The following is a 13,814-nucleotide window of genomic DNA, read 5'->3' as shown; positions in this document are numbered from 1 at the left end:
TGTGAAGAAGGAAGATTCAGGTTGAATTTATCTGGGTGATTCGTAGAAGTATTTGTAGGATTATATCGACTTGCTTTTTTTTGTAAATTAACGTTGTGAATTATGATAAATCGCGAAGGGATTAAGGAAGATTAAATCGATAAAATTGCAATAGGTTTAATGGAAGTTTAATGGAAAAGTTTTTATCATTCGAGAAAGCGTGATAGGTATTTGATAACGTGAGAAATAAATATTTTGTAGTGAAGTTGAACGATACAGAGAAATTTGTTTTTTCGATGTTCAGGATAATTTATATATTAATGTTTATGAACGAGCGGTCAAAGTTTAACTGTCCATGCTATTAGAATCGTTAGAGATTAAAGAATGTAATAAATAATAAAACGTGTTACGTATTAATTAATAAAATTATTCTAAATGACGTATAATATAATTACTCGAAAGACATGTTTTATTTATAAAGAAATATTCTGATATGTTCATTCCATTTTACAAGCAAGCAAATACGCTGTAATATAAAATTGAAGATGGCAAAAAATCACATATAGTGAAAAGATGAGAACGATCATTAGTTTTTCAAGAAAAAAATGTGGTAGATACGTCAAGGTTATTTTTTTCCATACAATGCTAATATACATGGAAATGAACTCGATCTTAAAATGCTTTCGACGTCTCGATCTATCAACTTTTTTCTCTCTCTCTCTTTGATATTCTAATAACACCTTCGGTTTCTCTTTACCAAGCATCTGAAACACGTTACGTTAAAATCGATGGATCAAGATAGAATAATGTATGGAAAAATATTCTGACGGCTCACCGTATATGATTTTTGAAATTTTATGTCACTTCGTTCTCCATTTTACCTAGAAACATTCTATTTTGTATTAAAAAAAAATTAAATTTCATCGATTTCGCGTACCTCGTCCATCCTGAATATCGAGAGCCCGACTCGAATTACATATTGATGGACGGTCGGTAACAATATCCGGCGACATTATCGCGGCGATGAATTGTTTAGATGGTAGGTAATTGAATTACGGGAACTCGGGAAAATCTAGACGAGGGGACTTTGTGAATTATCACGGTGGTGGGAAACGTATTCGATACGATTGGTGTAAAATTTAATGCAAAACGCCAATCGAAACAGTTACACGATAATCTGTCAGCCTGTTCCCCCGGGTATTTTAAATATCAATATCATCATTGTGCGCCGGCATAATAGTCGGACGATTCATGAAAACGACTATTACAATACTATAAATCATTGGCCATCAATTTTATTGCTAAATTTTATTACTAATCCAACGAAACTTAAACCGAATGATTTATTTTCACCTCGAAACGCTTTAATCCCGGCTCAACACATTCCTGCTCAAACTTAGCCGCAATATTTTATAACGATCGTAAACTTCGATGGCATAACACTTAACACAGATAAGCTGCTTATGAAAAATTTAATCCACCGGTAAACCAAACTTCCATAAGCGCAACACTCGCCGCTCATATTTATACCCGGAACGAAGTTCAAAATTCATAAACGGCGGTTCTTCTTTATGATATGCCCGCATGATAGAAATAAAAGTGGCGGACGGACACAGTTTCTCGTAGTTCGGATAGCTCTCTTCGATTCTCCGGGTTTTAACCTCGGGATATTACATTGTACATAATTATTCGAGACCTATTGAACCTAACTTTCCTAAAGTTTTAAGTTCTCTGTGTCTCGTGTGTTTAAATTACGCCGGCTATTAAATCCGGGTGAAAACGTTTATCTTGTTTGATTGACATTAAAATTGTTTTCGTGTTTTCGAATGTGCGCTCGAATATATTGAATGAATTTCACTTGTTGGATTTCATTATTTCTTCGCCTATTTATTTTTATTAAAATAAATAATAACATTGGAATAAGTTAAAAATTAGAATGGATGAATAATTCAGCTTGTGAAATTTGTATTTGTGATTCGAAAGTTTGATGAAGAATTTAAGAAACGTAAAGAAACGAACTTCTACGTATCTTTCATAGAATTTAAAGTAGATATTATCGCACAATCGATACACAATTTCTTTCGATTGGCTACCTTCGTTTCGTCGAAATGTTTTTAATGCTTTTTAATCATCCATATCACGTAATTTGTTCAATCTTAATATATCTCCTTCCTTGACATTAAAGGAAATTTTTGCGAGAATCAGAATAAATGATGGATGAATCTATCTATCGATTTTACGAAATCAATACGAGGGAAATATTTCAACTAGGATCCGATTTTTTTGTTTCTGTTCTATCGATTCGTGCTTAACGTCTCATTGAAGAATTTATTTTTCTGGCTATTTATTGAGCTGGCCTAAATTCTTCTCTTGAAACACTATATTTAACTGTTTCCAGATATTTGTTTGAATCCAGCATTTCATTTCTTTGGCAACATTCGTAACAGATAATCCTTTCCCAATACCGTGAAATACTGAACGGAACTTAATATCATAGGTCAAAAGCGCAACGAATCTTTGAAACGATTTAACAGTATTTACAATCGTTAAATACTGCTCGAAAACTAAAAAAAAAATGACATAATTTAAAAATAAATATACAAGCTTGACGTAATAATATATCCATTTGAAATCATTCAGCAAAAATACAATCTAATCAAAATTACAATTGTTAAAAACGATACATATTCTCTAATGAATAGCACAAAGATATTGAATTATAATCGTAAAACTAATAATAAAAAAACATCTCTTAACAATAACAAAATAAAGAAAATGTAAAATATTATTCCTACGTAATTTTCAATTCGATGAAAGCATTTTTCAATTTACATTATATACCGTTTCTATTTCTGTCCATATTGGTACAATTCGATCGTTTGAATAATTGAACGCTCTGCACTATCATGAACGTGTGTACATATGCATGTTCTATCATAGATCGAGTATAAAATATCACGTGTAAAATATTACGTGGAAAACTCGATTCACCAACATCGAAATTTATACGATCACTCTATTATATAGAACTAGTTCGATCAACAAGTTGATAACTGATATACAATAGTTCAAACGTTGTCTAAAAGAAATTGAAAAGTTACAAAGTTATGAACAAGTTTTAGCATAGATTTAGGCTACGTGTGATTTCATCTTCAAACTTTAAACGTATTCATGGAACTGTCTGATAATTATATGCATTATTTTCTTTCTCCAAGTAAATTTATTTCTTAGATTCTTCTTCTGCTGTGATTAAATTTTTGTTCTTCAAAAAGTTGAAGAAAATTTCCTTCTTAAAAAGGATTTTATTAAATCCTGATTTAACAAAATTTCACGTTACATCAATAAAATTAATATTATACTTGAAAGGAATGAAAAAGATCTAATTGTAAATCACGCATTATAATAATAGCATATACATAGATATATATAGATAATTTCTAAAAACACAATAATACTTTAACGAAATATTTATACACGTACATTCATCGATCCGTAAAGATAATAAAAACACAAGCCACTTTACAAACAATTGATCAATTTCTAATATTTTAATATTCGAATCGATTATTTAAGGCCCCCAATTCCACAGTCGTATAATTTTATTTCACGTGATTCCTCCCAAACTTTCATCTTTCTCGGTGAAAAAAATATCCTTTCTCCACGAAAAAATAGACGAGCGCGATTCGATAGGCCAAGCGTAATTCAAATCCCTGAAACATTTCTGAATCTCAATCCCGAAGCAGATCCAAATAACTCCTCAACGACTCCGGTATTTGAAGTTGCTGTATCCCGTGCGGCAACGCCCAGTTCTCGAACAGAGCCTCCCTGATCCGGCACCGGCAAAGATGTCTCAATTCGGGGGGGCGAAGGCCGCTCCTCTCGGGCGGCACCAGCTTCTGCTCGACCAAAGTCGGATACTGTTCGTAAACGGAAACGCTGAACACGCCGCTCTGCTCGGCGATGTATTCAGGCGTCTTCACGAAACCAGTCGTCACGGTCCTCAGCACTAATCTCAGGCAAAGAAGCAAGTGTTCCGGGTACGCGTTTCTCTCCTGACCTGACTGGGCGTCGTACTCGCTCAGCTTGCTCAGCAGTATCTCGAGGGGGGTCGGGGCGAGTTTGTCGCATTCGACCGAGGCGCCGTAACGGAGCATGATCAAAAGGATGTCCGGCGAGCCGTGTTGGATGGCCACTCTGAAAGGCGACACCTGGCCGTAAGATTCCATGGGAACGTCGATGAATCGGCGTTTGAGAGGGGAACAGGCGCAACGGTACTCCAATTTGCCTAGGGTGGCGTGGCGCAAGAAGTACATGAGGGCGCGAAGGTTCTCCTCGCGGTCCTCGAAGTCGCTCTTCCACCCGGACAGGAAGTGAGTGACACGGGTGCCGAAAATAGCGCCCACGAGGATACGCTCGAACGTTTTCTCGCAGTAGAAGATGTCGTTGAGCAAGCGGGACACGATCTCGTTGTTGTCAAGGTTCCAATCGAAGCAGAGCTTGGCCGCCACGTAAAGAACGTTGTGGAACTTGCCCAGAAGGCACACGTATCCGTTCTCCATCATTGCTATGTTGTGATAGCGGAGGGCGGACATCACTATCCTCTCGCAGACGTCTTGCTTGTCTAGGTTTTCAGCTGGAAATTTCGGGAAATTATTGGGTAATTATTAATTAGGAAATATAATTAATTATATTTATTTTGTTATTGAGAGATAAATTGATTATTCGTGTTTTTTTTAATTTAATTGCGCGAAAGAGGAGAGGTTTGATCAAGGGTTGAATCAAGCATAATATCGATAAAATAGGTAATTTACCGGAAGAAACGTTATTTCTTAAATAGATTGCCGCATTGGTTGGTTCTAGGTTAGATTCGCATTATTGTAAATCAGGTTAATACGTGTAAAAGAGGATAGACATTAACCAGGTAACCGGTGAATTACGCTTCGAAAGATATTCATTATTCCTGTTAATTGATGACCCAAGGATGATCACGTGAAAGATAGTTATCGCCGTGAAAGTAACAAATTTAACACTTAACGTCAATATTTCACGATCACCTCACAATGTTTCACTTCCTTGGAAACGTAAGTCTTTCTCGTAAGATTTAACACTCGAAAAACACGCTGCCGATGCTTTCTGATCGGATCGTTTAATCCCCGATATGATCACTGATACTTGAGCTAATAAAATTTCTCAAGGATGAAATAAAACAATCGAAATGAAACCTTCATCTTCCGTAATCCATACTAACCTCGCTTTATTTCTATCCAAACGATTATTTCGAATCATCGAGCGATCGCCACTCGCGAAACCAACCGTGTTTTCACGGATAAACGATTCCATCCGCGTCGCTTCGGGTAGTCGGTTTGCATAATTTTTCGAGGAAAGTAAAATCATACGGTGGCACAAGTACGATGCACAGGTTTCTCCCAAGTGTATAACATTACACTAGTATCACTTTCTTTCCGGCATTCCTCGATCGAACCACTTTCATGGTCGCACAATACAGTTTCTTCTAGGAGGTGGTGGTGGACGAACCGAGCGAGCTGATGAATCGGAAACGGTTCGTCCAAGTGCGTTGACACGGTCTCGAATCGATTCCCTTCCCCGTTAGACGTACGGTAAATTCGTAATTTAAAATCGTTCGCCTCGGATCGTTCCCGCGGCTCCCAATTTTCTAACCAATCTCGATTCGATGTTTTCCCTTCGGCTCGATCGATAATATCGGCCGTTTAAACCGTTTTAATAAACCGTTCAGATTTACCTTGCGAACAGCTATTAATCACGTCCGAGAAATAGCCGACCATCTCGCGACGTTTGTATCGAGAGGCCAGGCAACTTCGATCCATTTCCGAGAACAACCTGTCGAAGTAGCAGTCGATCAACACCTCCATCGCCTCTACTTGATGATTGTAAATCTCGACAGTCGACATGCACCGATCTTCTGTCAACGTTCGAGATTTCAGAGAACAACTACGTCCTGACCATTGTACGCTTCTGAATGATGGCCGAAGAGCCGCGGAAACGAGAGAGAGAGAAAGAGAGAGAAAGAGAGAGAGAGGTTAATTCGATTAGACGTTAAATAAGTATATTCCAAGGGCTTCATCTTCGTTCGATCGTGAAGGGTAGTGGGTTCGTGAAACTACCTGTGTAAAAACTTTCGTACACCTCGGTAGATGAACGCTCATGAACGCTTGGCGTATTGGTAATTAACGATTTTTTAAAAATCGGATAAGGTTATGGTAATGATAATGTGATAATAAATTACGTGGCTTGAAGTTGGGATAGATGAGCGATAAATTTCCCTGGGATACGTGTGATTATGGCAAATGTTTTTAAATTGTTTGGAAAGAGATATATACACCGTCAGCTTTATGATCCTAAGACCGTGCGGGGTTTAATGGTTTTGTCCCGAATTGCAAGAAGGGAAGAAGGGGGAGTTGGTTTTTTTTATTTTCCATGCGTCTGTGGAATGGAAAACTATCGGGACAGTTATCGGACGTTCCAAGATTTTAAATGGATGTTAATTTTCTTATTAATTCCTCTTCAACTTATCGCGCTCGTATCGACGTTTTTCTTCGCTACTTATAGTATAATGATATTTATAGTATAATGATATTTATTCGAGAAAATCTACCTCTTTTTCTTTTTTCTTTTTTTCACGAATTCTTAAAAATTTTTAATATCGTGTAATTATAAAGTTTTATCTTGTAATAATATTACAAATTGAGAATATGAAAATTATTATCGATATAAAATTTAGATGATTTAGATGTACATCAATTTGAATATCAGAGAATAAAGTATTATATTTTACAATGATAATTTTAATTTCGCGCAGCTGTATGTATAAAGTTTGCAAATTAATATCGATATAAATTATAATCTACATCCATCGAGATTTATCTAGATATTTTTCAGATAACGAAATATTGTATTTTATAATAATAATCAATTTCAATTAATTAATCAATAATCAATTTCCGTACCGTGAATTTAATATTCATTATCGATTTGTTATATATCAGATAACCATAATGTTATCATTACAGGTACCTGTGCATGCCAGAGAACCAGGATTCTCAATTTCTGCTTGAATACAGAGGACCCGTGACCATGAAAGGCAAATCGGAACCGATGAACGTTTGGTTCCTGTCCAGAGAAAGGGAGCTATCCGCGTAAATTCGCAATCACTATGGCAGCCGCCATTTTAGCAATATTTTTCAGCTCGAACTCTTTATTCGTTTAGCGCGTTCTATAGAAAAACGATTTTTACAATGCTAATATTCCATGTGATCTTTGACTATCGTATGAAATTGTTGAAAATATCTTTGTAAAAATACGAGATTTAATCCTAGGACGACTTCGATTAAGAGAATTATTCATAAATTCTTCTATTTCTTTTTTTTTAATTATTAAAATATAATTTGCTTCTTCTTTGATTTCAGAGATGTTGGTTATGAAAATTATTTTTGATTATTAAAGATATGCGATTTTTAAACTTTGTACAATATATATTTAGATTGTATTAAATTAGGGTTAAACGTTAGATAGAAATGAATAGTGAAAAATTTAATCGAAAATAATAATTTCTACAATCGTAAAGAGAAAATTCTGTCATAACAATGTACATTACTCGCAAATTACAGTTGAAAAATTATAGCAACCAGCACGATACACGAACAAACCGCACGATATAAAAGTAATCGTACGTTTCAGCAGAAATGTATTGAGAAATATAAGGATAAGAAGAAAGAGAAATTTCAACAGTAACAAATGGCCTCGAAGGAATAAAATTTAAACGAAGAACGTTTTCTACGAATTCGTCGACTCGTTAGGCAACATTCGATCCTAAAACGTTACAACACACAAATATATATATATATATTTGCATTTCTGTTCACGTATTACCAACACGTTCAATTCTTCAATCAGAAGGAAAGGAAGAAAAAAAAAGAAAAAAAAGGAAGAAAATTTATCATTAATGAGAAGTCTTCCTAGGTTTAATTCGTGCTAAATACGGTTCCTCGTCAAATATATATCAACGTCCGCACGATTCGCGAACACGAATGTCCAGTTACCAACTTAACGACCAATGTTTACCACTTGTAAATGTAAGAGGCAATTAAATATAAATGTCATCGATACCGTATAACATGTCCATCGACGTTATGCGAAATTTCTTTTCCCATTTCTCGCTCGTACAGGTTGTCATACGTCACGGATGCCATAGTCAGAGGTCGCCTGGTGTAAGATGACCTCGCCCTTAAATGAGGAAATAAAAAGAAAAAGAAAAGGGGGACGGGGAGGGAAAGGAGACGAGTAGAGAGGTAGCTCGATGGAATGTTTCGAAGCTGGAAGGTGTAACGGAACCTGTTCTGCTGTCCAACACGTCCCACGCAAGGTCAATACACAGATATCTCGCGCTCAACACGATCAAAGTTGCGACACAGATTCCAACAATCATTTTTCCTTCTTTTCCTGGTGGACGAGGAATATCTCAATACAACGCTTCTTGCCGCGAAAGTAATATATCATGCTTGTTAGGAACCGGACAAGACGTCTTGATTCTTTTATATATTTACGAGTTGGATTCTCCTGTGTTATACAGTCATCTACAAAAATCTTGGGTGAAAAGTAAAGAAACACTGTGAAAAGTAAATTTTTATTTCGACGTTATTTCTTCGATTTTTGACGCGTAAAGCAATGATTTGAATTGATTTAACTTTTGTTTTTTTTTTATTGTGGAATGTTTAATTAATTCTAAAGTGAAATTTTAATAGCAACTTTCTTTGAATCAATTTTGTACGAAAGTCTCCTCGGATGACTGTGTGTATATCGCGTTCATAATATGTATATACATTTTATTTTATATTTCATTGGTGTTTTGTTGCATATTGTTTGAAAATATTGTCGAACGAATGATAATCAAGTTAATAATTGCAATTTGTTTCATTGATTTTACGACTCTTTTATTATTGTTTGTTATTTACATACATGTAAATGGTAAATTCGAAATTACACGTGTAATTATTTATAACGTTATTATAAGTACAAGTAGGTTACGTGTATTTACAAAGATTTATAAGTTATATCTTTAACTATTCACGTGTTAAATAATGATAATAATAATGGTAACATCTCTGAACAGTTAAGAATATCTGTATACCTACTTATTAATGTTAAATTTCTGTGAAATAACTACGTTATAATAATTACATTATAATACCTGCAAGCATATGACAAATATAAGTGAACTTGATATTTATTGAGTAAATATTCTTTGTCCGATTTGATTAACATATTCTTCGTACAAATGGTAAGTGCGAATACTGGAAAGAAAATTAAATTATTAAATCCTCTTTCAAATAAGCTTTATACGAATATTTCGTTTAATAACTTAAAAAGCATTTTTATGCAAATATAGCATGTATATGTAATATTATATTAACTCTTTCGCCAATTTTCTTCTACAATGATAATTTCGAATGACGAATAATATTCAATAATAAATTGAAGAATTCTAAACTAGAAGCAATTTGGATTAATATGTACAGGAAATACAAAAGAAATTACTTTTAATTTCAGAAAACTTTAATTTTACTCGATGAATTAATTGGAAATAAAAATTCATATCGACGTTCACGTGTATTATTACAAAGTATCTAAATAAATTCTTCTTTCGCTATGAAAAACAATTTTGCTACCTTTCCTTTTATCTCGCATACCATCACTTTCTTTTACGTACATTTATACTCTTATAAATATTTTTGTTCGATGATACACTTCTCATACTTCTCACAAAAAATATACGTGATACCACAAATTGTATACCACCATATCCAACGGAGCCAACCTCCGTACAATTTTCAACAGCATCATCCGTCTCGATACCTGTATGCAAGCATAGGATCAAGAAGACTAAAGAAAAAAAAGAGAGAAGGAAAAAAGGAAGCGGATTATGGTTTTCTAGACACGCCGGTTTCATGTTATTTTAACTGTTTATAAAGTCGCTTATTCAATCGCATGCCGTGGTAAGTGGTATGCAGAATACAGGTTTCGCGAGGTAGAAAGAAAGGCGAACACTCAACCCAACTGGTTTACCGGGTGAGGTATGTGGAAAATAAGGCCGAATAATAAAGGAAATAAAAAAGAAAACCATTCGATGTTATGGATTAACCGATAGACGCTGATCTCACGAAATCGTGATTTAAACAGGGGGGGAAAAAAATTGATATTTACAGTTGTGGGAATTTTCTAAGCCACAAATCAACTTCGTAACTCGTTCTTTCTTTTTTTCTTTCTTTCTCGCCCGGTACGAACGCGTATAATCGATGGTAAATTTTTCACGACAGTGAAAAGTTGCATCGCGAGAGCCGAGGGTAAAATTTTGTGAATACTCGTGGAGGGAAAATATACGAAAAATATGTATCGACAGTCGATACGTGATCGCCATATGGTTCGAGGGGGTAGCATGGAACGATGCACGTTTCCTGCCAATCCGCCGAGGATACTCTTCCTTCCTTCTTTCCTCGAAAAGCGACAGTTCCACGATCGATTTCTACTCATTTGAATACACAGATATTCGGGAAGGTGAATTAGCGTGACATTATTTCGCTTTCTCGGATAACTGTTACTTATCGGGCAGGTAGATAAATAATTACTTGTGGAGGAATAAATTTGCGAAGAAAGCAAGAGAGAGAGAGAAAGAGAGAGATATTAAGTATATAATAACGTATAAAATTAACCTAGATAATGATAACGGTGACGAGGTAAGCGTAGGTCGTGAGACGTTAGATTTGTTATCAAGAGAGAGAATTATAATGGAATTTACTTGCTGTTTTTTTCGCTTGGGATCATTATTTTAATAGATATCTTCGGTTGATTTCTCTGGAGAAAAATTACCATCCATCGTTCCAACATTTGTCAATTGATCGTGGCGATCTTAAATGTGAAAATTTTTTACTACTTTCTACAAAATTCGATCTGAGTCTTAAATTTTATTAATTTAGGATCCATTGGAAAATTTTAAATTTAAATTTTATTAATTGAACGATTTAAATATGGTAATAAAGTATAAAGTGAGAGAGTAAAATTTTTATGTAGACTTAAGCAAAAGGTATAAGATAATATTATTTGAAAAATATGAATTATTGCAATTATTGTTTCCAAAAAATAATGTCTTTTTCCCCTCTCCTTTTTTATCACGATAAAATATTTTATTCCATAGGTTATAGACCATAAAGCGTTACATTTTGCCCAGTAGGTGTCTACGACGTTTCATCGCCATTTTTACAATAGGGATGGGAATACGTGCGGCAAAGTTTGATCAATTTTATCATAAAATTCGCGTAAAGCTCTAGATTAAATTTGAAACGACAAGAGGACAAATAAACGTATTAAACATCAATTGCGTGAGATGGAAATTTATACGACGATTAGAGAATATCGATCGAATTCTCCCAGATAGGTAAACGAACTTTCGTGGAAATAAGCCGACACTTCGGTCTAACAAAGTTCATAATAAACGAGATTAAACCCTGATAACTCAGTTCCTTATTCATTATGCCACACACGTCTCGGTAAATGAGATTAAATGCGTTGAATCTATAACAATCTCTCCATAAAGTACTCACGATTCTCTCTAAATGGGATAAAGTTTAACATAATGATCATGTACCAGCCATTTAAAAGTTATAATAAATTAACTTGAAACGTCCTTAAAATAATATTAACAATTAACGAACGCATCGATGAAACTTTGTTAAATGGCTTTTATTAATGATGATCTTGTTAAAGAAATATAAGTAGGTAAATTATAAGTTTGGCTTAGAGAATAAAAAGTGAAAAATATAATTATGAACAAATCTTTAAAACAAAGTTTTAACTAAATATCAAATAACAGTGTAAACAAGGAGAGAAAGATTTGCAAGAAATTTTAAATAAAAATAGCGATGAAACGATACGTTATGTATCTATTCAACAGAACTAACAAGAGAAGTTGAATCACATTAAAAGTTATCTTCTGAATATGTATTAATTACATTTGTACATACAGATGCATGTGATTTACACCTTTTTCCCTCTTCCAGATTTTTCTTCTCTTGTTTGTACTTTAAATCGATCCTCCTGGAGAGCAGGTTGTTACGTCGCGACGAACTCAACTTGTTCCTTTTTCACTTCGGCTCGAGATCAGCTTCGATCGGGTTGTCCAGAGTTCCCGAGCAGCCACCTGTTCAAGTGCCAAAGATGACAAAGTAAAGCTAGGCAAATTTATTCTGAGTTTTCTTCGATTTTGCGCTTACTCGAATGTGACACAAACGTGTTTGTCTATAACGATATCTCTTATCCTATGGGAATTTAACTTATCACTTGTTAATGCTTTAAATATTTTGCGTGAGAGATAAACCTTTGAACATTTAATATTTTTTAAATATATTTTCCACGATTAATATTTATAATATGCAAAAGATATTAATACTTGATGCAATACTGCAACAATGCAAACAAACATAACTCATAGTATTTTTTTAGAAAGATGTAAATTTCTCTCCCACAATGTTATACCACGCAAAGATATATCTCATTTGTATCTCGTTTGAAATCACGATGCCAATAGTATGACTCACATAGCTAAATAACGACTTGACATCGATAATTATTCTTTGCTAATATCGAATCGTAATCACGGATCAATAACAATAATAAAAAATCGTGTACACGTGAATATTCGAATATAGTTGAGAAAAGTTGGTGCCATCATTATCCAGAGAAATCCATTCATCGCTTCCACAATGTGACGCGAATTATCGAAGAATTACAACCGTTTTGCTCTCGTGTAAAAGTAATTACACGGTAATTTGCAACGCTTACGGTTAATAGGGGCAAACAAAAGGAACAATCATTGCGTAATTCGCTCGATACGTTCTTTCGTCACGGGAAACATTTCCTTGTCTGTATCGAGAAAATTCGCCATTCTCGCTATTATTCTCTCATTTACTTTCCATTCACGCACTTCATCCGCGTAAACATATAGATATATATATATACACATATCTACAAATACACGCGTAGACAACCTTCGCGAGATAGACACGCTGGATGATGGATCTTTCATTCCGCTCCAAAGAACGCTCAACGGTATCAATAAAATTTTAGCAGGTGTACCCATTCGATCTGGTACCCATATATGCTCGACCAACCTATCTCGCACAACCCGTGTGTACAAAGCTCGCACAAAATGTGTACACACGCATACACGAGAAAGCCGGTGAACGGTAAAGAACAGGTATTTAAATGAGAAACCGGATAGTCGGTTCTACCTGGCTCGGTAGAGGACGCCACGTCCTCCTCAAGCAAGTGCTTACGTGCCAGACGACTTCCAAGAGAGACCCGTTCTCGTCCACCCTTCTTCCACTCTCGCGCCTCTTTCTCGCTTATTCATCGATACACACGCTCGCGCGCTCGTCCTTTCACTCGCTCGATCGCCCGTTAACGCGTTCGCTTGTTCACTCGCACGTCCCACCTAACCGCTTATTTACCTACCCACACAGTCGAATATCAGGTCTTTCACTCGCTCGCTCATTCACTCCGTATTCCGAACCCATCTCTCTCGTTTCTTCTCTCTCTCCTCTCTCTCTAACTTCATCTACGAACCTTCTCGCTCCCGATCTCTTTCCTTTTTCGCCCGTTCCAAAAGCCTCCACACGTCGCTCCATGCTCGTATGCGTGCGCACGCTCGCCGTCTGGCCCATACTACCCCCACTCCGCGACAGAGACCCGACGTTCCCCCACTCCCGCGTTTCGCTGTGCCCCGTCGCGAGTCCCAACTTGGCCCC

At 35.6% G+C, this 13,814-nt stretch overlaps 2 protein-coding genes across 7 annotated transcripts in view; one reads left to right on the top strand and one right to left on the bottom strand.

The window, feature by feature from the left end:
* Positions 1 to 8,131, top strand: part of LOC107993799 (guanylate cyclase soluble subunit beta-1) — a 29,808-nt gene extending 21,677 nt beyond the window's left edge. For both annotated transcript variants that reach the window (XM_017050419.3, XM_017050421.3), the window contains one exon: positions 7,029 to 8,131. In XM_017050419.3, coding sequence (XP_016905908.1) covers positions 7,029 to 7,158 — 130 coding nt within the window. In that variant the 3' untranslated portion in view covers positions 7,159 to 8,131. The remainder of the gene's footprint in view (positions 1 to 7,028) is intronic.
* LOC107993801 (uncharacterized) lies at positions 3,262 to 13,790 on the bottom strand. 5 transcript variants are annotated; one of them, XM_062076910.1, is made up of 3 exons: positions 13,633 to 13,790; positions 12,033 to 12,208; positions 3,262 to 4,612 (listed from the first exon to the last, which is right to left on the bottom strand). In XM_062076910.1, exon 3 carries the CDS (start codon positions 4,569 to 4,571, stop codon positions 3,708 to 3,710), a length of 864 nt encoding a protein of 287 aa, XP_061932894.1. In that variant the 5' UTR covers positions 4,572 to 4,612; positions 12,033 to 12,208; positions 13,633 to 13,790; the 3' UTR covers positions 3,262 to 3,707. The 5 variants fall into 5 exon arrangements, with proteins under 5 accessions (XP_061932894.1, XP_061932895.1, XP_016905911.1 ...); XM_062076911.1 differs by having other exon boundaries at positions 12,052 to 12,208; XM_017050422.2 differs by lacking the exons at positions 12,033 to 12,208; positions 13,633 to 13,790 and adding an exon at positions 5,741 to 6,169.
* Between the last annotated feature and the right edge of the window lie 24 nt (positions 13,791 to 13,814).

The sequence above is a fragment of the Apis cerana genome, linkage group LG6 (assembly GCF_029169275.1).
Source record: "Apis cerana isolate GH-2021 linkage group LG6, AcerK_1.0, whole genome shotgun sequence".
NCBI classification, from domain to species: Eukaryota; Metazoa; Arthropoda; class Insecta; order Hymenoptera; family Apidae; genus Apis; species Apis cerana.
Note: the sequence above shows the minus strand (reverse complement) of the source record. Positions and strands in the feature narration are given on the sequence as shown.

What these genes read in the sequence shown, in the direction of transcription:
- LOC107993801 (XM_017050422.2), bottom strand. Translation starts at nt 5,909, where the DNA reads ATGTCGACTGTCGAGATTTACAATCATCAAGTAGAGGCGATGGAGGTG. An exon ending in GATTAATAGCTGTTCGCAAG is followed by an intron (nt 4,613 to 5,740) that starts GTAAATCTGAAC and finishes CGAAATTTCCAG; the next exon opens with CTGAAAACCTAGACAAGCAA.